The sequence below is a fragment of the Pezoporus occidentalis genome, unplaced genomic scaffold (assembly GCF_034315485.1).
Source record: "Pezoporus occidentalis ecotype Australia unplaced genomic scaffold, CSIRO_AGI_Poc_V1 ctg718, whole genome shotgun sequence".
Lineage (NCBI taxonomy): Eukaryota > Metazoa > Chordata > Aves > Psittaciformes > Psittacidae > Pezoporus > Pezoporus occidentalis.
In genome coordinates, this window is record NW_026916070.1 from 15,792 (window position 1) to 41,200 (window position 25,409).

The window sequence follows — 25,409 nt, forward strand, 5'->3', positions numbered from 1 at the left end:
CGGAGGGTTTCCATTGACCCCCATTCATTACCTATGGGGGGGTTCCCATGGGGAGGGGCTCCATTGATCCCCATTCATTACCTATGGGGGGGTTCCCACAGGGCGGGGGGGTTCCATTGACCCCCATTCATTACCTATGGGGGGGTTCCCACGGGGGGGGGGGCTCCATTGACCCCCATTCATTACCTATGGGGGGGTTCCCACGGGGGGGGGGGCTCCATTGACCCCCATTCATTACCTATGGGGAGGTTCCCACGGGGGGGGGCTCCATTGACCCCCATTCATTACCTATGGGGTGGTTCCCACGGGGGGGGGGGCTCCATTGACCCCCATTCATTACCTATGGGGGGGTTCCCACGGGGGGGGGGGGCTCCATTGACCCCCATTCATTACCTATGGGGGGGTTCCCACGGGGCGGGGGGTTTCCATTGACCCCCATTCATTACCTATGGGGGGGGTCCCAAGGGGAGGGTTTCCATTGACCCCCATTCATTGCCTTGGGGGGGGGGGGTGTTGTTCCCACGGCTGCTCCATTGCCCCCCATTCATTGCTCGCTATGGGGCAGGACCTTGAGGGCGAAGTCCAGGGCAGGGGCGCTGTGGGTCAGGCACCCCATGGAGACGACGTCGATGTGGGGCCCCAGGAAGTGGGGCAGGGAGTCCAGGGTGATGCCGCCGCTCGCCTCCACCACGACGTGGGGCCGGGAGGCCTTGACGGCCGCCGCCGCCTTGTGCAGGGCCTGCAAGGGGGACCCATAAGTGGTCAGTGGGGCACGTAGGGGGTGATGGGACCCATAAGTGGGCAATGGGGGCCATAAGTGGTCAGTGGGGCGCATAGGGGGTGATGGGACCCATAAGTGGGCAATGGGGGCCATAAGTGGTCAGTGGGGCACGTAGGGGGTGATGGGACCCATAAGTGGGCAATGGGGGCAATAAGTGGTCAGTGGGGCGCATAGGGGGTGATGGGACCCATAAGTGGGCAATGGGGGCAATAAGTGGTCAGTGGGGCGCATAGGGGGTGATGGGACCCATAAGTGGGCAATGGGGGCCATAAGTGGTCAGTGGGGCACATAGGGGGTGATGGGACCCATAAGTGCGCAACGGGGGCCATAAGGACCTCGAGGACCCATAAGTGGTCAGTGAGGTCCATAGGGGGTGATAGGACCCATAAGTGGGCAATGGGAGCCTATGGAGCTCAAGGACCCATAAGTGGGCATTGGGACCCATAAGTGGGCAATGGGGCCCATTAGGGGTCAAAGGGGCCCGTAAGTGCTCAATGGGCCCCGTAAGAGCTCAATGGGCCCCATAAGAGCTCAATGGGCCCCATAGGCACTCAATGGGATGCTATGGATCTCAAGGACCCATAAGTGCTCAGTGGGACCCATAAGTGCTCAATGGGCCCCATAAGCGCTCAATGGGCCCCATAAGCGCTCAATGGGCCCCATAGGCACTCAATGGGATGCTATGGATCTCAAGGACCCATAAGTGCTCAATGGGCCCCATAAGCGGTCAGGGGGCCCCAGAGGCACTCAATGACCCCAGAGGCCCTCACTGTGCCCCATTGCACTCAACGGCCCCATAGACCCCCCCGTGGCCCCACAGGCCCGCGCGGTGCCCCCCAAGTGTGGGGCAGGGCGCACCTGGGGGCTGAAGTTGTCCATGAGGACGATGTCGGCCCCGGCAGCGGCGGCGGCCACGGCGGCGCCCTCGGAACCGACCTCGATGGAGACGCGGCGCCAGAACCCGGCGGCGGCGCGGGCAGCGCCCACGAGCTGCGACCCATAGAGACCCATAGGGACCCATAGAGACCAATAGGGACCCATAGAGACCCCATAGGGACCCATAGAGACCCATAGGGACCCATAGAGACCCCATAGGGACCCATAGGGACCCATAGAGACCCATAGAGACCCCATAGAGACCCATAGGGACCCATAGAGACCCATAGGGACCCATAGAGACCCCATAGGGACCCATAGGGACACATAGAGACCCATAGAGACACATAGAGACCCCATAGGGACCCATAAAGACCCATAGGGACCCCATAGGGACCCATAGAGACCCATAGGGACCCATAGAGACCCCATAGGGACCCATAGGGACACATAGAGAACACATAGAGACCCCATAGGGACCCATAGAATCCCCATAGAGACCCATAGGGACCCCATAGAGCCCCATAGGGACCCATAGAGACCCATAGGGATCCCATAGAGACCCCATAGAGACCCCACAGAGCCCCATAGAGCCCCATAGGGACCCATAGACCCGCCCCCCCCCCCCTTACCTCCTCCATGGACCCCCCGTGCAGCGCCACGTGATTGTCCTTGACCAATAGGAGCCCGTCGAGCCCCCAGCGGTGCGCGTCGGCCCCGCCCACGGCCAGCGCGTACTTCTCCGCCAACCGGAAGCCGGGCGTGGTCTTCCGGGTGCCGGCGACCAATCCGTGCCATCCTCGGGCGCGGGCCACGCCCCTCGCCGCCGTTGCCATGGTAGCGACGCCGCTGCAGCGGCCTAGGCAGTTGAGCGCCACCCGCTCGCCGTAGAGGAGCCCCCAGGCCGGGCCCCGCAGCTCCGCCACCACCGTGCGGGCCCCGGGCAGGGCCGAGCCCTCCGGGAGCAGCGCCCGGAGCTCGCAACCGAGCTCCCGGAACACGGCCTCGGCGAACGGGAGCCCCGCCAGGACCCCGGCGGACTTGGAGACCAGCTGGGCCCGAGCCGGGCCGCGGAGGCCGCCAGCACCGGAAAGCGACGACGCGGGGTCAAAGGGCGACGTGTCCTCCTGCAGCCAATGGAGGGCCAGGGCGCGGAGGGAGGGCGGGGGAAGCACCGGAAGTGGAGGGGGCTGCGGGGGAGAGAGGGGGGGCGCTCTGGACGCGGCTCTATGGTGCTGGAGGACTGCGCGTCGAGATGGAGTCCTCCAGGGCCTACACGTGCCCTTCTAGCCGCGGCTCTATGGTCCATAGTCCTCCAGGACCCCTCTAGCCTCCTCTCTATGGTGTCATAGTCCTCCAGGGCCCTTCTCGACGCAACTCTATGGTGCCACAGTCCTCCAGGGCCCCTCTAGCCTCCTCTCTATGGTGCCATAGTCCTCCAGGGCCCCTCTAGCCTCCTCTCTATGGTGCCATAGTCCTCCAGGGCCCCTATAGCTGTGGCTCTATGGTGCCAAAGTCCTCCAGGGCCCCTCTAGTCACAGCTCTGTAGTACTTTAGGCCACTCTAGCCTCTTCTCTATGGTGCCACAGTCCTCCAGGGCCCCTCTAGCCTCCTCTCTATGGTGCCACAGTCCTCCAGGGCTCCTCTAGTCACAGCTCTATGGTGCTGGAGGACTGCGTGTCGAGATGGAGTCCTCCAGGGCCTACACGTGCCCTTCTAGGCGCAACTCTATGGTGTCGCAGTCCTCCAGGGCCCCTCTAGACGCAACTCTATGGTCCAGAGACCTCCTTGACCCCTCTAGCCTCCTCTCTATGGTACCGCAGTCCTCTAGGGCCCCTCTAGTCACAACTCTATGGTGCCACAGTCCTCCAGGGCTCCTCTAGCCGCAGCTCTATGATGCTGGAGGACTGCGTGGCACAGAGGAGTCCTCCAGGGCCTCCTCGTGCCCTTCTAGCTGCAACTCTATGGTGCCACAGTCCTCCAGGGCCCCTCTAGACGTAACTCTATGGTACCACAGTCCTCCAGGGCTCCTCTAGCCACGGCTCTATGGTGCTGGAGGACTGCGCGTCGAGATGGAGTCCTCCAGGGCCTACACGTGCCCTTCTAGGCGCAACTCTATGGTGCCGCAGTCCTCCAGGGCCCCTCTAGCCTCCTCTCTATGGTGTCACAGTCCTCCAGGGCCCCTCTAGTCACAACTCTATGGTGCCACAGTCCTCCAGGGCCCCTCTAGATGCAACTCTATTGTCCATAGTCCTCCATGACCCCTCTAGCCTCCTCTCTATGGTACCACAGTCCTCCAGGGCTCCTCTAGCCGCGGCTCTATGGTGCTGGAGGACTGCGCGTCGAGATGGAGTCCTCCAGGGCCTACACGTGCCCTTCTAGCCGCGGCTCTATGGTCCACAGTCCTCCAGGGCCCCTCTAGCCTCCTCTCTATGGTACCGCAGTCCTCCAGGGCTCCTCTAGTCACAGCTCTATGGTGCTGGAGGACTGTGCAGCACAGAGGAGTCCTCCAGGGCCTACCAGTGCCCTTCTAGCCGCGGCTCTATGGTCCACAGTCCTCCAGAGCCCTTCTAGCCGTGGCTCTATGGTGCTGGAGGACTGCGCATCGAGCTGGAGTCCTCCAGGGCCTCCACGTGCCCTTCTAGCTGCGGCTCTATGGTGCCATAGTCCTCCACGGCCCCTCTAGCCTCCTCTCTATGGTCCACAATCCTCCAGGGCCCCTCTAGCCGCAGCTCTATGGTGCCACAGTCCTCCAGGGCCCCTCTATGGCCCGCTAGTCTCCTCTCTATGGCGCCATAGTCCTCCAGGGCCTCTCTCTCCCCCTCTAGCCACATCTCTGTGGTACTTCAGGCTGCTCTAGCCTTGTCTCTGTGGCAGTACAGACCTCCAGGACCTCTCTGTGCCGCTCTAGCCTTGTCTTTATGGTGCCATAGTCCTCCAGGGCCTCTAGGCCTCGTCTCTGTAGTACTTTGGGCCGCTCTAACCCCATCTCTATGGTTCTACAGGGTTGGGGGCGCACTGGAGAGGCACCAAGCTATGGGTCCAGCCCCATAGACCCCTCTCCTGCCCCACACCCAGCCCCATAGACCCTCCTCATCTTTGGGTCCAGCCCCATAGACTAAGGGCCTTCCCCATAGACCCTCTCCTGCCCCACACCCAGCCCCGTAGACCCCTCCCAGGCCCACACCCGGCCCCATAGATCCCCTCCCAGCCCCACATCCTCCCCCATAGCCCCCCCCCAACCTATGGGTCAAGCCCATAGACCCCCCCAGCCCCACAGACCCCTCCAGCCCCACATCCAGCTCTATAGAGCCCCCTAATCTATAGGTCCAGCCCCATATATTCCCCCCTAGCCCCACATCTAAACCCATAGATCCCCCCCATCCCCCCATCCAGCCCCATAGACCCCCGTAATCTATGGGTCCAGCCCCATAGAACCCTCCCCAGCCCCCCATCCAGCCCCCTAAACCCCTCTCAGCCCCCCAACCAGCCCCATAGATCCCCTCCAGCCCCACATCCTGCCCCATGGGCCCCCCTAATCTATGGGTCCAGCCTCATAGACCTCCCCCAGCCCCATAGACACCCCCAACCTATGGGTCCAGCCCCATAGATCCCCCCCCCCCCCCCCCTCCAGCACCATAGAGCTCCCCATCCCCTCCCCCCCGCCATGTCCATGGGGGTCCAAAGTCCGCCCGCCATTGGCCACGTCTCCCATTGCCCCTCCCCCACCCCCCCTTCCCCCCCCCCCGACCCCCAAGTGGGGCCGGACCCACATCTATGGGGCAGGAGGCTCCCACTCACCTCCATGGCTGCCACTTAGGGGGCAAATGAGCCCCTATGGGGGGGTGGGGAGGGGGGTAGTGGGCTTGGGGGAGGGGGCGTGGTCATCCCGCCCCTAGCTCCGCCCCCCTCGCTCTGATTGGTTGTCCCACAAGTGGCTCCGCCCCCCATTAAAGACACGGGAGGCCGGGGGGAGGGGGGGGATTCCCTTTAATGGCAATAAATAAGCGACGCTGTGGGGTGCCCCATAGCGCTATGGGGCTGCCCCATAGCAAGAGGTTGCCCCATAGCATTAGGGTGCCCCATTGAGCTTAGGGGGTGCCCCATAGCAATAGGGTGCCCCACAGAGCTTGGGGGGTGCCCCATAGCATTAGGATGACCCATAGAGTTTGGGGGATCCCCATAGCAAAGGGCTGCCCCATAGCATTAGGGTGCCCCATAGTGTTTAGGGGGTGCCCCATAGCAACAGGGTGCCCCATGGCACTAGGGTGTCCCATAGCAATGGGGGGGCCCCATAGAGCTTGGAGGGTGCCCCATAGCATTGGGGTGCCCCATAGAGCTTAGGGGGTGCCCCATAGCAATAGGGTGCCCCATAGCGCTATGGGGCTGCCCCATAGCAAAGGGGGAGGGGGGGGGGGCTTGGAGCAGCTTTGGGGTCACTTCTTCTTCTTGTGGGTGTCCAGGGCTTCAGGTGCTGATTGGAGGAGACGTGGTGATGTCATCACGTGACGTCATAGGTCATGGCCCTCCCCGCAAGTGCCCCCCAACCTTGAACCCATGGGGGGTCTATGGAGGTCTATGGGGGATCTATGGGGGGCTATGGGGTCTATGGGGGATCTATGGGGGGCTATGGGGTCTATGGGGGGTCTATGGGGGTCTATAGGGGGTCTATGGGGGCTCTATGGGGCGGTCTATAGGGGGTCTATGGGGGGTCTATGAGGGTTCTGTGAGGGTCCATGGGGGGCTATGGGGGTCTACAGGGGTCTGTAGGGGCTATGGGGAACTATGGGGTGTCTATGTGGGTCTACAGCAGTCTATGGGTGTCTATGGGGTCTATGGGGGTCTACGGATGTCTATGGGGGGTCTATGGGGGTCTATGGGTCCCTATGAGTCTCTGTGGGTCCCTGTGGGTCCCTATGGGTCCCTATGGGTCCCTCACCCTCCAGGTAGTTCCTGGCGACGAACTTGAGGGCCTCGTCCAATAGGATGACGGGCAGGGAGATCTTGAGCACCATCAGCCAATGGGTGAGGGTCAGCGGGGTCAGCTTGAAGATCATCTATGGGGCAGAGAGCTGGGGCTGAGCCCCACGGCTGCCCCATGGCCCCTATGGGCACCCCATGGCGGATAAAGGCAATGGGGAGCCAGCCAATAGGGATCGACCCAATGGGGATCGACCAATGGGCATCACGCAATTGAGGGCAACCCAATGGGCATTGAGCCAATGGGCATTGAGCCAATGGGCATCACCCAATGGGCATCAACCAATGGGGATTGACCAATGGGCATCACCGAATAGGGATTGACCCATGGGCATTGACCCAATGGGTATTGACCCAATGGACATCACCCAATGGGCACTACCCGATGGCCATCATCCAATGGACATCGACCCAATGGGCATCAGCCAATGGCCATTGACCCAATGGGCATCAACCCAATAGACATTGACCCAATGAGCATCACCCAATGGGCATCAACCAATAGGCATTGACCAAACGGCCGTCATCCAATGGACATCGACCCAATGGACATTGACCTAATGGTCATTGACCAATGAGCATCACCCAATGGGCATCAACCAATAGACATCACCCAACCGACATTGACCCAATGGGGATCATCCCAATGGGCATCACCCAATGGGCATCACCCAATGGGCATCACCCAATGGCCATTGACCAATGCCCCCCCCCCCCAGCCCCACACATCCCCTTACGGGCAGTGGGTCGATGTAGAGGATGACGAAGTGCAGGGACATGGACAGGCAGATGGAGCCCAGCAGCCAGATGTTGACCCACGGCGGCATCCGGGCCAGCGATTGGTTCTCGGAGAGGCTGCAGTGGGGCGGGAGGTGGGGATGTGGGGCCGGACCCATGGACCCATTGATGGACCCCATGGACCCATTGGAGGTCCCCATAACCCCATTTAAGGACCCCATTGCCCCATTTAAGGTCCCCATTGCCCCATTTAAAGACCCCATTGCCCCATTTAAGGTCCCCATTGCCCCATTTAAAGACCCCATTGCCCCATTTAAGGACCCCTTTGCCCCATTTAAGGTCCCCATAACCCCATTTAAAGACCCCATTGTCCCATTTAAGGACCCAATCGACCCATTTAAAGACCCCATTGCCCCATCGGAGGTCCCCATGGGGCTGCAGGTACCTGTTGAGGGCGTTGCACATCTCAATGGTGACCAGCACGGACAAGGCCATGGTCATGGGCACCGGTGACTCGAAGATCTCGCAGTCCAAGCCCTCGAATTCCACATTGTGCTCCCCACATTGCATGAAGTGGGTCTGGGGTAGGGGGGGGACAGCAATGGGGTCACCATAGGGTGGCCAATCCGTGGTCAATGGGGCCGCATCGGTCAAGCCATGGTCAACGGGGCCCCATCGGTCAAGCCATGGTCGATGGGGTCCCATTGGTCAACCCATGGTCAATGGGGCCCCATCGGTCAAGCCATGGTCAATGGGGCCCCATTGGTCAAGCCATGGTCAATGGGGCCCCATTGGTCAACCCACGGTCAATGGGGCGCCATGGGGCTCCGGCACTCACCAGTTGGTGGTAGCTGACGTTGGGGCCATCTTCAGCGAAGAGGAACCACCACGCGGCCGCGCCGACAGTGGCGGCACCGACGTAGCCTATGGGGAGAGGAAGCACCATGGGGGTCAGTGGAGGAGGCACCATGGGGGTCTACAAGGGATCATGATGGGCGTCTCCAATGCTCTACAATGGGCATCTCCAATGGACATCTATGATGGTCTACAATGGGCATCTCCAATGGACATCTATGATGGTCTACAATGGGCATCTCCAATGGGCATCTACGATGGTCTACAATGGGCGCTTCCAATGGGCATCTACGATGGTCTACAATGGGCATCTCCAATGGGCATCTACGATGGTCTACAATGGGCATCTCCAATGGACATCTACGATGGTCTACAATGGACATCTCCAATGGACATCTATGATGGTCTACAATGGACATCTCCAATGGACATCTATGATGGTCTACAATGGACATCTCCAATGGACATCTATGATGGTCTACAATGGGCATCTGCAATGGACATCTATGATGGTCTACAATGGGCACCTCCAATGGACATCTACGATGGTCTACAATAGGAATCTCCAATGGACATCTACGATGGTCTACAACGGGCATCTCCAATGGACATCTACGATGGTCTACAATGGGCATCTCCAATGGACATCTACGATGGTCTACAATGGGCACCTCCAATGGACATCTACGATGGTCTACAATGGACATCTCCAATGGACATCTATGATGGTCTACAATGGACATCTCTAATGGACATCTACGATGGTCTACAATGGGCACTTCCAACGGACATCTATGATGGTCTACAATGGACATCTCTAATGGACATCTATGATGGTCTACAATGGGCATCTCCAATGGGCATCTACGATGGTCTACAATGGACATCTCCAATGGACATCTATGATGGTCTACAATGGACATCTATGATGGTCTACAATGAGCAACTCCAATGGACATCTACGATGGTCTACAATGGGCATCTCCAATGGACATCTACGATGGTCTACAATGGGCATCTCCAATGGACATCTACGATGGTCTACAATGGGCATCTCCAATGGACATCTATGATGGTCTACAATGGGCATCTCCAATGGACATCTATGATGGTCTACAATGGGCATCTCCAATGGACATCTCCGATGGTCTACAATGGACATCTCCAATGGGCATCTATGATGGTCCCCAATGGACATCTCCAATGGACATCTATGATAGTCTACAATGAGCATCTCCAATGGACATCTATGATGGTCTACAATGGACATCTATGATGGTCTACAATGAGCAACTCCAATGGACATCTACGATGGTCTACAATGGGCATCTCCAATGGACATCTATGATGGTCTACAATGGACATCTCCAATGGACATCTACGGTGGTCTACAATGGACATCTCCAATGGACATCTATGATGGTCTACAATGGACATCTCCAATGGGCATCTATGATGGTCTACAATGGGCATCTCCAATGGACATCTACGATGGTCTACAACGGACATCTCCAATGGACATCCACGACGGTCTATGATGAGCACCTCCAACGCTCTCCAATGGCCACCTCCACCGCTCTACCACCACCTCGACCTCCAAGTCCCCATGACTTCCCGAGCCCAGCCCCACCTCCCGGCGCCGTCGCTCACCGCCGATGGCGAGGTAGCGGAAGAAGAGCCATCCGCTGATGAGCGGCTCCTTGGGGCTGCGGGGGGGCTTGTCCATGATGTCCAGGTCCGGGGGGTTGAAGCCCAGCGCCGTGGCCGGCAGCCCGTCCGTCACCAGGTTCACCCAGAGCAGCTGCACCGGGATCAGCGCCTCCGGAAGCCCCAGCGCCGCCGTCAGGAAGATGCTGGGGGGACACGGTGGGGGGGGAGGCGATGGGGTACGATGGGATAGAGTGGGATTCAATGGGGTAGAGTGGGGTACAATGGGATACAATGGGGTAGAGTGGGGTACAATGGGGTAGAGTGGGGTACAATGGGATACAATGGGGTAGAGTGGGGTATGAGTGGGTTAGAGTGGGGTACAATGGGATTCAATGGGGTAGAGTGGGGTATGAGTGGGTTAGAGTGGGGTACAATGGGATTCAATGGGGTAGAGTGGGGTATGAGTGGGTTAGAGTGGGGTACAATGGGATTCAATGGGGTAGAGTGGGGTATGAGTGGGTTAGAGTGGGGTACAATGGGATTCAATGGGGTAGAGTGGGGTATGAGTGGGTTAGAGTGGGGTACAATGGGATAGAGTGGGGTACAATGGGATTCAATGGGGTAGAGTGGGGTATGAGTGGGTTAGAGTGGGATACAATGGGATAGAGTGGGGTACAATGGGATTCAATGGGGTAGAGTGGGGTATGAGTGGGTTAGAGTGGGATACAATGGGATAGAGTGGGGTACAATGGGATTCAATGGGGTAGAGTGGGGTTTGAGTGGGTTAGAGTGGGGTACAATGGGATTCAATGGGGTAGAGTGGGGTATAAGTAGGTTAGAGTGGGGTACAATGGGATAGAGTGGGATACAATGGGATTCAATGGGGTAGAGTGGGGTATGAGTGGGTTAGAGTGGGGTACAATGGGATTCAATGGGGTAGAGTGGGGTATAAGTGGGTTAGGGTGGGGTACAATGGGATTCAATGGGGTAGAGTGTGGTATAAGTGGGTTAGAGTGGGGTACAATGGGATTCAATGGGGTAGAGTGGGGTATGAGTGGGTTAGAGTGGGGTACAATGGGATTCAATGGGGTAGAGTGGGGTATGAGTGGGTTAGAGTGGGGTACAATGGGATTCAATGGGGTAGAGTGGGGTTTAAGTGGGTTAGAGTGGGGTACAATGGGATTCAATGGGGTAGAGTGGGGTAGGAGTGGGTTAGAGTGGGGTACAATGGGATTCAATGGGGTAGAGTGGGGTTTAAGTGGGTTAGAGTGGGGTACAATGGGATTCAATGGGGTAGAGTGGGGTATGAGTGGGTTAGAGTGGGGTACAATGGGATTCAATGGGGTAGAGTGGGGTTTAAGTGGGTTAGAGTGGGGTACAATGGGATTCAATGGGGTAGAGTGGGGTATGAGTGGGTTAGAGTGGGGTACAATGGGATACAATGGGATAGAGTGGGGTACAATGGGATTCAATGGGGTAGAGTGGGGTATGAGTGGGTTAGAGTGGGGTACAATGGGATTCAATGGGGTAGAGTGGGGTATAAGTGGGTTAGAGTGGGGTACAATGGGATAGAGTGGGATGCAATGGGATTCAATGGGGTAGAGTGGGGTATAAGTGGGTTAGAGTGGGGTACAATGGGATAGAGTGGGATGCAATGGGATACAATGGGATTCAATGGGATACAATGGGATTCAATGGGATACAATGGGATTCAATGGGATACAAGAGGATTCAATGGGATAGAGTGGGGTACAATGGGGTACAATGGGGTATAAGTGGGATAGAGTGGGATACAATGGGGTACAATGGGGCATAAGTGGGATAGAGTGGGATGCACTGGGGTATAAGTGGGATCCACTGGGATAGAGTGGGATATGGTGGGATATAGTGGGGTGCAATGGGGTGTAAGTGGGATAGAGTGGGATAGGGTGGGATACAATGGGGTGTAAGTGGGATAGGCTGGGATACAATGGGATCTACTGGTCCATAGTGATCTATAGGGTTCTACAGAGGTTCATAGGGGTCCATAGAGGTCCATGGAGGTCTATAGTGGTCTAGGTCTCTATTGGTCTATAGAGGTCGCTACTGGTCCATAGTGGTCTATAGAGTTCTATAGGGGTCCATAGTGGTCTATAGTGGTCCATTGGGGTCTATAGTGGTCCATAGTGGTCTATAGAGTTCTATAGGGGTCCATAGAGGTCTATAGTGGTCTATTGTGGTCCATTGGGGTCTATAGTGGTCCGTTGGAGTCTATAGTGGTCCATAGTGGCCTATAGAGTTCTATAGGGGTCCATAGAGGTCTACAGAGGTCCACAGTGGTCTATAGTGGTCTATAGTGGTCCATTGGGGTCTATAGTGGTCCATTGGGGTCTATAGTGGTCCATAGTGGTCTGTAGAGTTCTATAGGGGTCCATAGAGGTCTATAGAAGTCCACAGTGGTCTATAGGGGTCTATAGGGGCCCATAGTGGTCCACAGTGGTCTATAGTGGTCCATAGTGGTCTATAGTGGTCCATTGGGGTCTATAGTGGTCCATAGTGGTCTATAGAGTTCTATAGGGGTCCATAGAGGTCTATAGAGGTCCACAGTGGTCTATAGTATTCTATAGTGGTCCATTGGGGTCTATAGTGGTCCATAGTGGCCTATAGAGTTCTATAGGGGTCCATAGAGGTCTATAGTGGTCTAGGTCTCTACCGGTCTACAGAGGTCGCTACTGGTCCATAGTGGTCTATAGGGGTCTATAGGGGTCTATAGCGATCTCTAGGGGTCTGTAGGGGTCTCCAGACGCCCATAGGGTCTCACCAGACGACCTCTCCCACGTTGGAGGAGATGAGGTAGCGGATGAACTGCTTCATGTTGTTGTAGATGGCGCGGCCCTCCTCGACGGCCGCCACGATGGTGGAGAAGTTGTCGTCGGCCAACACCATCTCCGAGGCCGTCTTGGCCACGGCCGTGCCCGAGCCCATGGCGATGCCGATCTCGGCCTTCTTGAGCGCCGGCGCGTCGTTGACGCCATCGCCGGTCTGGAAAGTGGGGGGAGAACGGGGGGGGATCCATGGGGATGGGGAGGATGGGACAAAATCCCCCCCCATGGTTCGCTGTGGGCATGCGGGGGGTTGGGATGGGGATGGAATGGATGATGATGGATGGAGGTGGGGCTACAATGGGTGTTGATGGGTCTAGAATGGACAATGATGGGTGGAGATGGGGCTACAATGGGTCTAGAATGGGTCTAGAATGGGTTTAGAATGGGTCTACAATGGGTCTACAATGGGTCTACAATGGGTCTACAATGGGTCTACATGGGTGGTGACGGGTCTAGAATGGGCGATGATGGATGGAGATGGGGCTACAATGGGTCTAGAATGGGTTTAGAATGGGTCTACAATGGGTCTACAATGGGTCTACATGGGTGGTGACGGGTCTAGAATGGGCGATGATGGATGGAGATGGGGCTACAATGGGTCTAGGATGGGTCTAGAATGGGTTTAGAATGGGTCTACAATGGGTCTAGAATGGGTCTAGAATGGGGCTACAATGGGTGTTGATGGGTCTAGAATGGACAATGATGGATGGAGATGGGGCTACAATGGGTCTAGAATGGGTCTAGAATGGGTGGTGACGGGTCTAGAATGGATGATGATGGGTGGTGATGGGTCTACAATGGGTCTTGTATGGGTCTACAATGGGTCTTGTATGGGTCTACAATGGGTCTAGAAGGGGGGGAGATGGGTCTACAATGGGTCTAGAAGGGGAGGAGATGGGTCTACAATGGGTCTAGAAGACAATGATGGGTGGAGATGGGGCTACAATGGGTCTAGGAGGGGAGATGAGTCTACAATGGGTGGTACAATGGGTCTAGAATGGAATGAGGGGTGGTGATGGGTCTACAATGGGTCTTGTATGGGTCGATGGGTCTACAATGGGTCTAGAAGGGGGGGAGATGGGTCTACAATGGGTCTAGAAGGGGAGGAGATGGGTCTACAATGGGTCTAGAATGGGTGGAGATGGGTCTACAATGATGGCAATGGATCCCCCATGGAATGCAATGGGTCTACCATGGAACGCAATGGGTCTACCATGGATACCAACATCTCCCCCATAGAATACAATGGGTCTACCATGGAACGCAATGGGTCTACCATGGATACCGACGTCTCCCCCATGGAATACAATGGGTCTACCATGGAACGCAATGGGTCTACCATGAAACACAATGGGTCTACCATGGAATGCAACGTCTCCCCATGGAATACAATGGGTCTACCATGGAACACAATGGCTCCCCCATGGAATGCAACGGCTCCCCCATGGAACGCAATGTCTCTACCATGGACGCTGATGGGTCTATGTCCCCCCCATGGAACTCAATGCCCCCCGCCACGACCGGCGCCTCACCATGGCCGTGATCTCGTCGAAGGACTGCAGGAACTCCACGATCTTGGACTTGTGGGTGGGCTCGACGCGGGCGAAGCAGCAGGCGCGGCGGCAGGCTTCGCGCTGCTCGGCCGGCGGCAGGTCGTCGAACTCGCGGCCCGTGTAGGCCTTGCCGGCCACGTCCTCGTCCTCGCCGAAGATGCCGATGCGGCGGCAGATGGCGATGGCCGTGCCCTTGTTGTCGCCCGTGATCATGATGACGCGGATGCCGGCGTCGCGGCACAGCCGGATCGAGCCCATCACCTCCTTGCGTGGCGGGTCCAGCATCCCCACGCAGCCCACGAAGGTCAGGTCCACCTAGGGGTATGGACACTGGTAGGGTTGGGGACCCATAGAAGTGACCCCATGGGGTGCGTAGGGGTGTAAGGACACCATAAAACGACCCAGAAGAACCCCATGGACCATTCTAGGGGGTCGACATGGGACCGAGAACCCCATTGAGATGACACCAACCAACATTGAAGACCTAAAGATCAACCAGATATGGGTGTCTATGGCTTATATGGCACCAAAACCCCATTGAGATGACATCAACCAACATTGAAGACCTAAAGATCAACCAGATATGGGTGTCTATGGCTTATATGGGACCAAAACCCCATTGAGATGACATCAACCAACATTGAAGACCTAAAGATCAACCAGATATGGGTGTCTATGGCTTATATGGGACCAAAACCCCATTGAGATGACACCAACCAACATTGAAGACCTAAAGATCAACCAGATATGGGTGTCTATGGCTTATATGGCACCAAAACCCCATTGAGATGACATCAATCATCGTTGAAGACCGGAAGACCACCAAGTTATGGGTGTCTATGGGTTATATGGGACCAAGACCCCATTGAGATGACGTCAACCATCGTTGAAGACCCGAAGGCCACCAAGTTATGGGTGTCTGTGGGTTATATGGCACCAAAACCCCATTGAGATGACATCAACCATCGTTGAAGACCCGAAGACCACCAAGTTATGGGTGTCTATGGGTTATATGGTACCAAAACCCCATTGAGATGACGTCAACCATCATTGAAGACCCAAAGACCATCAATATATGGGTGTCTGTGGTCCATATGGCACCAAGACCCTATTGAGATGACATCAACCTCCATTGATGCCCCAAAGACCATCGATATGGGGGTCAATATCAACAGAAGACCCCACTGAAGACCCAAAGACCACCAAGTTATGGGTGCCTATGGTCTATATGGAACCAAGACCCCATTGAGATGACATCAACCATCATCGAAGAGCCAAAGTCTATGGCCCATACACCCCCAAGACCCCATTGATGCCCCAAAGACCACCAAGCTAGTGGTGTCTACGGCCCATATGGGCCCGCCCCACACCCTCCAGCCCCATAGATCCCTATGGAAGCCCCATACCTCGTAGTCGGCGAACTTGGTGGAGTCCTCGAGGACCATGTCCTCCCTCTTCGGGGGGGTGTCGCGGGTGGCCAGCGCCAGGCAGCGCAGGGTGTCCCTGCCCGTGCCCCACTCCTTGATGAGGGCCAGGATGCGGTCCTTGACCCCCGGCGTCAGCGGCACCCGCGCCGTGCCCACGCGGACGTAGCTGCAGCGGTCGATGACGCCCTCGGGGGCGCCCTGAATGGGGGGTTATGGGGTGGATGGGGTATGGGGTATATGGGGTATAGGGTGTATGGGATGTGGGGTATATGGGGTATAGGGGGTATGGGATATGGGGCGTATGGGGTATAGGGTGTATGGGATATGGGGTATATGGGGTATAGGGGGTATGGGATATGGGGTGTATGGGGTATAGGGTATGGGATATGGGGTATATGGGGTAGAGGGGGTATGGGATATGGGGTATATGGGGTAGAGGGGGTATGGGATATGGGGCGTATGGGGTATAGGGGGTATGGGATATGGGGTGTATGGGGTGTATGGGATATGGGGTGTATGGGGTATAGGGGGTATGGGATATGGGGTGTATGGGGTATAGGGTGTATGGGATATGGGGTATATGGGGTATAGGGTGTATGGGATATATGGGATATATGGGACATGGGATATAGGATATATGGGATATATGGGATATGGGGTATGGGGTCTATGGGATATGGGGTATGGAGTATATGGGGTCTATGGGGCCTATGGGGTCCATGGGCTCTATGGGGCGCGGGCCCCACCTTGACGAACATCTTGTTGCCCACGGCGGCGCGCGAGGCCTTGGCCGGGGAGCAGTAAACGGACATGGACTTCCGGTCCCGGGAGAACTCCAGCGTGAACTCCTTCTTCATGAGCTGCTTGATGACCTGGGGGCCATGGGGGGCCATGGGGGTCAATGGGGGGCGATGGGGGTCAATGGGGGTCAATGGAAGTCAATGGGGGTCAATGGAAGTCAATGGGGTCAATGGAAGTCAATGGGGGTCAATGGAAGTCAATGGGGTCAATGGAAGTCAATGGGGTCAATGGGGGTCAATGGAAGTCAATGGGAGTCAGTGGGGGTCAATGGAAGTCAATGGGGTCTATGGGGTCAATGGAAGTCAATGGGGTCAATGGAAGTCAATGGAGTCAATGGGGATCAATGGAAGTCAATGGGGATCAATGGAAGTCAATGGGGTCAATGGAAGTCAATGGGGTCAATGGAAGTCAATGGAGTCAATGGGGGTCAATGGAAGTCAATGGGGTCAATGGAAGTCAATGGGGGGCAATGGAGGTCAATGGGGGGCAATGGGGGTCAATGGGGGTCAATGGGAGTCAATGAGGTCAATGGGGGTCAATGGAAGTCATTGGGTGGCAATGGAGGTCAATGGGGGTCAATGGGAGTCAGTGGGGTCAATGGGGGTCAATGGGGTCAATGGAAGTCAATGGAAGTCAATGGGGTCAATGGAAGTCAATGGAGTCAATGGGGTGATGGGGTCAGTGGGGTCAATGGGGCCAATGGGCTCAACGGGGACCCGATGGGGCCGATGGGCTCAATGGCACCCAATGGGCCATTGAGACGCCCATGGGAGACCACCAAGACCACGGGGTGAAGCCTTGCCCCATAGGACCCCATAGTGGGGGGGGGGGGGGTCCCATAGGGCGCTGTGGGGCGCTGTGGGGCACTCACGGCGTTGCAGGCGTTGGCGCGCTCCACCTTGGAGAGGCCGCGGACGTCGGTGCCGAAGACGTTCATCTTCTCCACGAGGCACGTGAGCGCCGTCTCCGTGGCCTCCCCCACCTTCTCATAGACCCCCTTGGACTACGGGGGGGTATTATGGGATGTCAGTGGGGCAGGGGGGGGATCTATGGGGCAGGGGGGGGGATCTATGGGGCAGGGGGGGAGATCTATGGGGGGTGTGTGGGGGTGAAGTTATGGCGGGTGTGGGTTGATGGATGGGGGGTGTGGGTTGATGGATGGGGGGTGTGGGGGTCAGTCTATGGGGGTGTGGGTCAATCTATGGGGTGAGGGTTGATCTATGGGGGTGTGGCTCGATCTATGGGGGTGTGGGGGTCAATCTATGGGGTGTATAGGTCCATCTATGGGTCAGGTGCGTGTGGCTCTATGGGGCAGGTGTGTGTGGCTCTATGGGGCAGGTGTGGGTCGATCTATGGGGCAGGTGTGGGTGGATCTATGGGGCAGGTGTGGGTGGCTCTATGGGGCAGGCGCGTGTGGCTCTATGGGGCTGTGGCTCTATGGGTCAGGCGCGTGTGGCTCTATGGGGCAGGTGTGGGTGGCTCTATGGGGCAGTTGTGTGTGGCTCTATGGGGCAGGCACATGTGGCTCTATGGGGCAGGTGTGTGTGGCTCTATGGGGCAGGTGTGTGTGGCTCTATGGGGCAGGTGTGTGTGGCTCTATGCGTCAGGTGCGTGTGGATCTATGGGGCAGGTGTGTGTGGCTCTATGGGGCAGGTGTGTGTGGCTCTATGGGGCAGGTGTGGGTCGATCTATGGGTCAGGCGTGTGTGGCTCTATGGGGCAGGTGTGTGTGGCTCTATGGGGCAGGTGTGTGTGGCTCTATGGGGCAGGTGCGTGTGGCTCTATGGGGCAGGCGCGTGTGGCTCTATGGGGCTGTGGCTCTATGGGTCAGGCGCGTGTGGCTCTATGGGGCAGGCGCGTGTGGCTCTATGGGGCAGGTGTGTGTGGCTCTATGGGGCAGGTGTGTGTGGCTCTATGGGGCAGGTGTGTGTGGCTCTATGGGGCAGGTGTGGGTGGCTCTATGGGGCAGGTGTGGGTGGATCTATGGGGCAGGTGTGGGTGGCTCTATGGGGCTGTGGCTCTATGGGGCTGTGGCTCTATGGGGCAGGTGTGTGTGGCTCTATGGGGCTGTGGCTCTATGGGGCAGGTGTGGGTGGATCTATGGGGCTGTGGCTCTATGGGGCAGGTGTGGGTGGATCTATGGGGCAGGCGCTGACCTCGTTGTAGTCGAGGGAGGAGTCGTTGCAGAGGGCGCAGATGGTGGCCAGCTCCACCAGGCCGTCGAACTGCCCGGCCTTGATGGGCTTGTCCTGCTTCATCCTGGGGTATTATGGGATGGGAGGGGGGTATTATGGGATGGGAGGGGGGTATTATGGGATGGGAGGGGGATATTATGGGATGGGAGGGGGATAGGAGGGAATATTATGGGATATTGTGGGGTAATGTGGGGTTATAGGGGATAATAGGGGATAATACGGGGTAATATGGGGTAATATGGGGTTATAAGGGATAATAGGGGATAATATGGGGTAATAGGGAATATTATGGGATATTATGGGATATTATGGGATAATATGGGATAATATGGGGTAATATGGGATAATAGGGAATATTATGGGATATTTTTGGATAATACGGGATAATGTGGGGTATATTGGGGTATTATTGGGGTATTATGGGGTAATATGGGATATCATGGGATATTATGGGATATTATGGGATATTATGGGATAATATGGGGTAATATGGGATAATACAGGATAATATGGGGTAATATGGGGTAATATGGGATATTGTGGGATAATATGGGATATTATGGGATAATATGGGGTAATATGGGATAATACAGGATAATATGGGATAATACAGGATAATATGGGGTAATATGGGGTAATATGGGATATTGTGGGATAATATGGGGTATATTGGGGTATTATTGGGGTATTATGGGGTAATGGGGGTAATACGGAATAATATGGGGTAATATGGGATATTATGGGTTATTATGGGATATTATGGGTTATTATGGGGTAATATGGGTTATTATGGGGTGCCATGGGTTATTATGGGGTGCCCTGGGGTATTATGGGATGGGGGCACTGACACTTCGCCCTCGGGCGCGTAGGTGGAGCCGGTGATGGAGAACTCGTTGAGGGCGCAGGCGTCGCCGTCCACCTTGTCCACGACGAACATCTGCACCCAATGGAGCCCAATGGCACCCAACGGAGCCCAATGGCACCCAATGGTACCCAATGGCACCCAATGGCGCCCAATGGAGCCCAATGGAGCCCAATGGCACCCAATGGAGCCCAATGGCACCCAATGGCACCCAATGGCACCCAATGGCACCCAATGGCACCCAATGGAGCCCAATGGCACCCAATGGCACCCAATGGAGCCCAATGGCACCCAATGGCACCCAATGGCACCCAATGGCACCCAATGGAGCCCAATGGCACCCAATGGAGCCCAATGGCACCCAATGGTACCCAATGGCACCCAATGGCGCCCAATGGAGCCCAATGGCACCCAATGGAGCCCAATGGCACCCAATGGCACCCAATGCTACCCAATGGCACCCAATGGCACCCAATAGCACTCAATGGAGCCCAATGGAGCCCAGTGGCACCCAATGGCACCCAATGGCACCCAATGGCACCCAATGGTACCCAATGGCACCCAATGGCACCCAATGGCACCCAATGGAGCCCAATAGCACCCAATGGCACCCAATGGCACCCAATGGAGCCCAATGGCACCCAATGGAGCCCAATGGCACCCAATGGCACCCAATGGCACCCAATGGCACCCAATGGCACCCAATGGCACCCAATGGAGCCCAATGGCACCCAATGGAGCCCAATGGCACCCAATGGCACCCAATGGCACCCAATGGCACCCAATGCTACCCAATGGCACCCAATGGCACCCAATGGAGCCCAATAGCACCCAATGGCACCCAATGGCACCCAATAGCATCCAATGGCACCCAATGGAGCCCAATGGCACCCAATGGCACCCAATGGCACCCAATGGCACCCAATAGCACCCAATGGCACCCAATGGCACCCAATGGAGCCCAATGGTACCTAAGGGACCCAATGGCCCCCAATGGCACCCAATGGTACCCAATGGCACCCAATGGCACCCAATGGTACCTAGGGGACCCAACAGCACTCAATGGCACCCAATCCACCCAATGACACTCAACGATACCCAATGACACCCAATGGCACCCAATGGAACCAAGGGGACCCAATGACACCCAATGGCACCCAATGGAACCTAGGGGATCCAACAGCACCCAATGGCACCCAATGGTACCTAAGGGACCCAACGGTACCTAGGGGACCCAACAGCACCCAATGGCACCCAATCCACTCAATGACACCCAATGGCACCCAATCCACTCAATGACACCCGATGGCACCCAATGGCACCCAATGCCACCCAATCCACTCAATGACACCCGATGGCACCCAATGGCACCCAATGGCACCCAATCCACTCAATGACACCCAATGGCACCCAATCCACTCAATGACACCCAATGGCACCCAATGGCACCCAATGGCCCCGAAGGGCACCCAACAGCGCCCACCTTGCAGACGGACATCTGGTTGGTGGTGAGGGTGCCGGTCTTGTCGGAGCAGATGACCGAGGTGCAGCCCAGGGTCTCCACCGAGGGCAGGCTCCGCACGATCGCGTTCTTCTTGGCCATGCGGCGCGTGCCCAGCGCCAGGCACGTGGTGATGACGGCGGGGAGGCCTGGGGACACCGGAATGGCACCCGAAATGAGCACAAATAAACCCAAAATGGGCACGAATAGACCCGAAATGGGCACAAATAAACCCAAAATGGGCACGAATAGACCCGAAATGGGCACAAATAGACCCAAAATGGGCACGAATAGACCCGAAATGGGCACAAATAGACCCAAAATGGGCATAAATAGACCCGAAATGGGCACAAATAAACCCAAAATGGGCACGAATAGACCCGAAATGGGCACAAATAGACCCAAAATGGGCATAAATAAACCCCAAATGGGCATGAATAGACCCGAAATGGGCACAAATAGACCCAAAATGGGCACAGATAAACCCAAAATGGGCATGAATAGACCCGAAATGGGCAGAAATAGACGCAAAAAGGGCACGAATAGACCCGAAATGGGCACAAATAGACCCGAAATGGGCACAAATAGACCCCAAAGGGGCATAAATAAACCCAAAATGGGCACGAATAGACCCGAAATGGGCACAAATAAACCCAAAATGGGCACGAATAGACCCGAAATGGGCAAAAATAGACCCAAAATGGTCACGAACAGACCCGAAATGGGCACAAATAAACCCAAAATGGGCACGAATAAAACCAAAATGGGCACGAATAGACCCAAAATAGGCATAAATAGACCCGAAATGGACAAAAATAAACCCAAAATGGGCACGAATAGACCCGAAATGGGCAAAAATAGACCCGAAATGGGCACAAATAGACCCAAAATGGGCACAAATAAACCCAAAATGGTCACGAATAGACCCGAAATGGGCAGGAATAGACCCGAAATGGGCACAAATAGACCCGAAATGGGCACAAATAGACCGGAAATGGACATAAATAGACCCGAAATGGGCACAAATTGACCCAAAATGGGCATGAATAGACCCGAAATGGGAACAAATAGACCCGAAATGGGCATGAATAGACCCAAAATGGGCACCCATTATTGCCCTCAAGACCCCATTTAAGCCCCATTATCGACTCAAAGACCCTCTTCCACCCCCATTATCGACTCAAAGACCCCATTTCACCCCATTATTGACTCAAAGACCCCCTTCCACCCCATTATTGACTCAAAGACCCCCTTCCACCCCATTATCGACTCAAAGACCCCATTTCACCCCATGATCGACTCAAAGACCCCATTTCACCCCATGATCGACTCAAAGACCCCATTTCACCCCATTATCGACTCAAAGACCCCATTTCACCCCATTATCGACTCAAAGACCCCCTTCCACCCCATGATCGACTCAAAGATCCCCTTTCACCCCATTATCGACTCAAAGACCCCATTTCACCCCATTATCGACTCAAAGACCCCATTTCACCCCATTATCGACTCAAAGACCCCATTTCACCCCATTATCGACTCAAAGACCCCATTTCACCCCATTATCGACTCAAAGACCCCCTTCCACCCCATTATCAACTCAAAGACCCCATTTATCAATCGACCCCATTTCACCCCATTATCGACTCAAAGACCCCCTTCCACCCCATGATCGACTCAAAGATCCCCTTTCACCCCATTATCGACTCAAAGACCCTCTTCCACTCCCATTATCGACTCAAATACCCCATTTCACCCCATTATCGACTCAAAGACCCCATTTCACCCCATTATCGACTCAAAGACCCCCTTCCACCCCCATTATCGACTCAAAGACCCCATTTAAGCCCCATTATCGACTCAAAGACCCCCTTCCACACCCATTATACACTCAAAGACCCCATTTAAGCCCCATGATCGACTCAAAGACCCCATTTCACCCCATTATCGACTCAAAGACCCCATTTAAGCCCCATGATCGACTCAAAGACCCCATTTAAGCCCCATTATCGACTCAAAGACCCCATTTAAGCCCCATTATCGACTCAAAGACCCCATTCCACCCCATTATCGACTCAAAGACCCCATTTACGCCCCGTTATCAACTCAAATACCCCATTTCACCCCATGATCGACTCAAAGACCCCATTTAAACCCCATTATCGACTCAAAGACCCCATTTAAGCCCCGTTATCGACTCAAAGACCCCATTTAAGCCCCATTATCGACTCAAAGACCCCATTTAAGCCCATTATCGACTCAAAGACCCCATTTAAGCCCCATTATCGACTCAAAGACCCCATTTAAGCCCCATGATCGACTCAAAGACCCCATTTAAGCCCCATGATCGACTCAAAGGCCCCCTTTGCCACCTTCGGGTATGGCGGCGACGGCGAGGGCGACGGCGATCTTGAAGTAGTAGATGGCTCCGCGGATCCAGGATCCGCCGTGGACGGGGTCGTTGAAGTGGCCGATGTTGATGAGCCAGACGGCGACGCAGATGAGGGAGATGACCTTGGAGAGCTGCTCCCCAAACTCATCGAGCTTCTGCTGCAGGGGGGTCTTGTCCTGCTCCGTGGCCGCCATCTCGTCGCGGATCTTGCCGATCTCCGTGTTGACGCCGGTGGCCACCACGATGCCCACGGCTTTGCCGGCGCCGATGTTGGTGCCCTATGGGGGGGGTATATGGGGTGTATGGGGTGTATGGGGTATGGGGTGTATGGATATGGGATATAGGATATGGGATATATGGGATATATGGGATATGGGATATGGGATATATGGGATATGGGATATAGGATATATGGATATGGGATATAAGCATATGGGATATAGGATATATGGGATATGGGATGTGGGATATAGGATATATGGGATATGGGATATAGGATATATTGGATATAGGATATGGGATATAGGATATATGGGATATTGGATATGGGATATAGGGTATATGGGATATGGGATATAGGATATATGGATATGGGATATGGGATATAGGATATATGGGATATATGGGATATAGGATATATGGATATTGGATAGGGGATATAGGATATATGGGATATATGGGATATAGGATATATGGGTATGGGATACAAGCATATGGGATATAGGATATAGGATATGGGATATAGGATATGGGATATAGGATATATGGATATGGGATATGGGATATAGGATATATGGGATATGGGATATAGGATATATGGGATATGGGATATAGGATATATGGGTATGGGATATAAGCATATGGGATATGGGATATCGGGATATGGGATACGTGGATATGGGATATGCAATGTTGGATATGGGATGTGGGATATGGGATATGTGATATAGGATCCATGGATATGGGATATAGGATATGGGATGTGGGATCTGGGATCCATGGATATGGGATGTGGGATATGGGATGTGGGATATGTGATATAGGATCCATGGATATGGGATATAGGATATGGGATGTGGGATCTGGGATCCATGGATATGGGATGTGGGATATGGGATATGTGATATAGGATCCATGGATATGGGATGTGGGATATGGGATATGTGATATAGGATCCATGGATATGGGATATGGGATATGGGATATGTGATATAGGATCCATGGATATGGGATGTGGGATATGGGATATGTGATATAGGATCCATGGATATGGGATGTGGGATATGGGATATGTGATATAGGATCCATGGATATGGGATATGGGATATGGGATATGTGATATAGGATCCATGGATATGGGATATAGGATATGGGATGTGGGATCTGGGATCCATGGATATGGGATGTGGGATATGGGATATGTGATATAGGATCCATGGATATGGGATATAGGATATGGGATGTGGGATCTGGGATCCATGGATATGGGATATGGGATATGGGATGTGGGATATGTGATATAGGATCCATGGATATGGGATATAGGATATGGGATGTGGGATCTGGGATCCATGGATATGGGATGTGGGATATGGGATGTGGGATATGTGATATAGGATCCATGGATATGGGATATAGGATATGGGATGTGGGATCTGGGATCCATGGATATGGGATATGTGATATAGGATCCATGGATATGGGATGTGGGATATGGGATGTGGGATATGGGATGTGGGATCCCTGGCTGTCACTCACGGAGAAGAGCATGTTCTTCTTGTCCTGGTTGACCGCTCGTGGGTCGGGGACGGGATCCGTGTGCTTGATCACCGAGACCGACTCACCTGGGACCAGTACGGACCAGTATAGACCAGTACGGACCAGTACGGACCAGTACGGACCAGTACGGACCAGTATGGACCAGTATGGACCAGA

General features: G+C 55.1%; 2 protein-coding genes across 2 annotated transcripts; both read right to left on the minus strand.

Annotated features, from left to right (window-relative positions):
• Window positions 1–533: 533 nt before the first annotated feature.
• On the minus strand, window positions 534–4,491 carry QPRT (quinolinate phosphoribosyltransferase). Its single transcript, XM_062642527.1, has 4 exons — window positions 4,291–4,491; window positions 2,290–2,847; window positions 1,640–1,771; window positions 534–739 (listed from the first exon to the last, which is right to left on the minus strand). The coding sequence occupies exons 1-4, from the start codon at window positions 4,489–4,491 to the stop codon at window positions 545–547; spliced, it is 1,086 nt and encodes a 361-aa protein (XP_062498511.1). The 3' UTR covers window positions 534–544.
• A 982-nt stretch (window positions 4,492–5,473) lies between these two features.
• ATP2A1 (ATPase sarcoplasmic/endoplasmic reticulum Ca2+ transporting 1) lies at window positions 5,474–25,406 on the minus strand (the record flags this gene model as incomplete). Its single annotated transcript, XM_062642526.1, has 16 exons — window positions 5,474–5,492; window positions 6,563–6,714; window positions 7,375–7,492; window positions 7,821–7,954; window positions 8,214–8,299; window positions 9,881–10,083; window positions 12,681–12,901; window positions 14,277–14,612; window positions 15,704–15,922; window positions 16,471–16,596; window positions 17,397–17,528; window positions 18,681–18,783; window positions 19,568–19,656; window positions 21,065–21,231; window positions 23,455–23,752; window positions 25,233–25,406. Coding segments are annotated over 16 exons (2,577 nt in total), but the record flags the coding sequence as incomplete, so codon positions are not given.
• Between the last annotated feature and the right edge of the window lie 3 nt (window positions 25,407–25,409).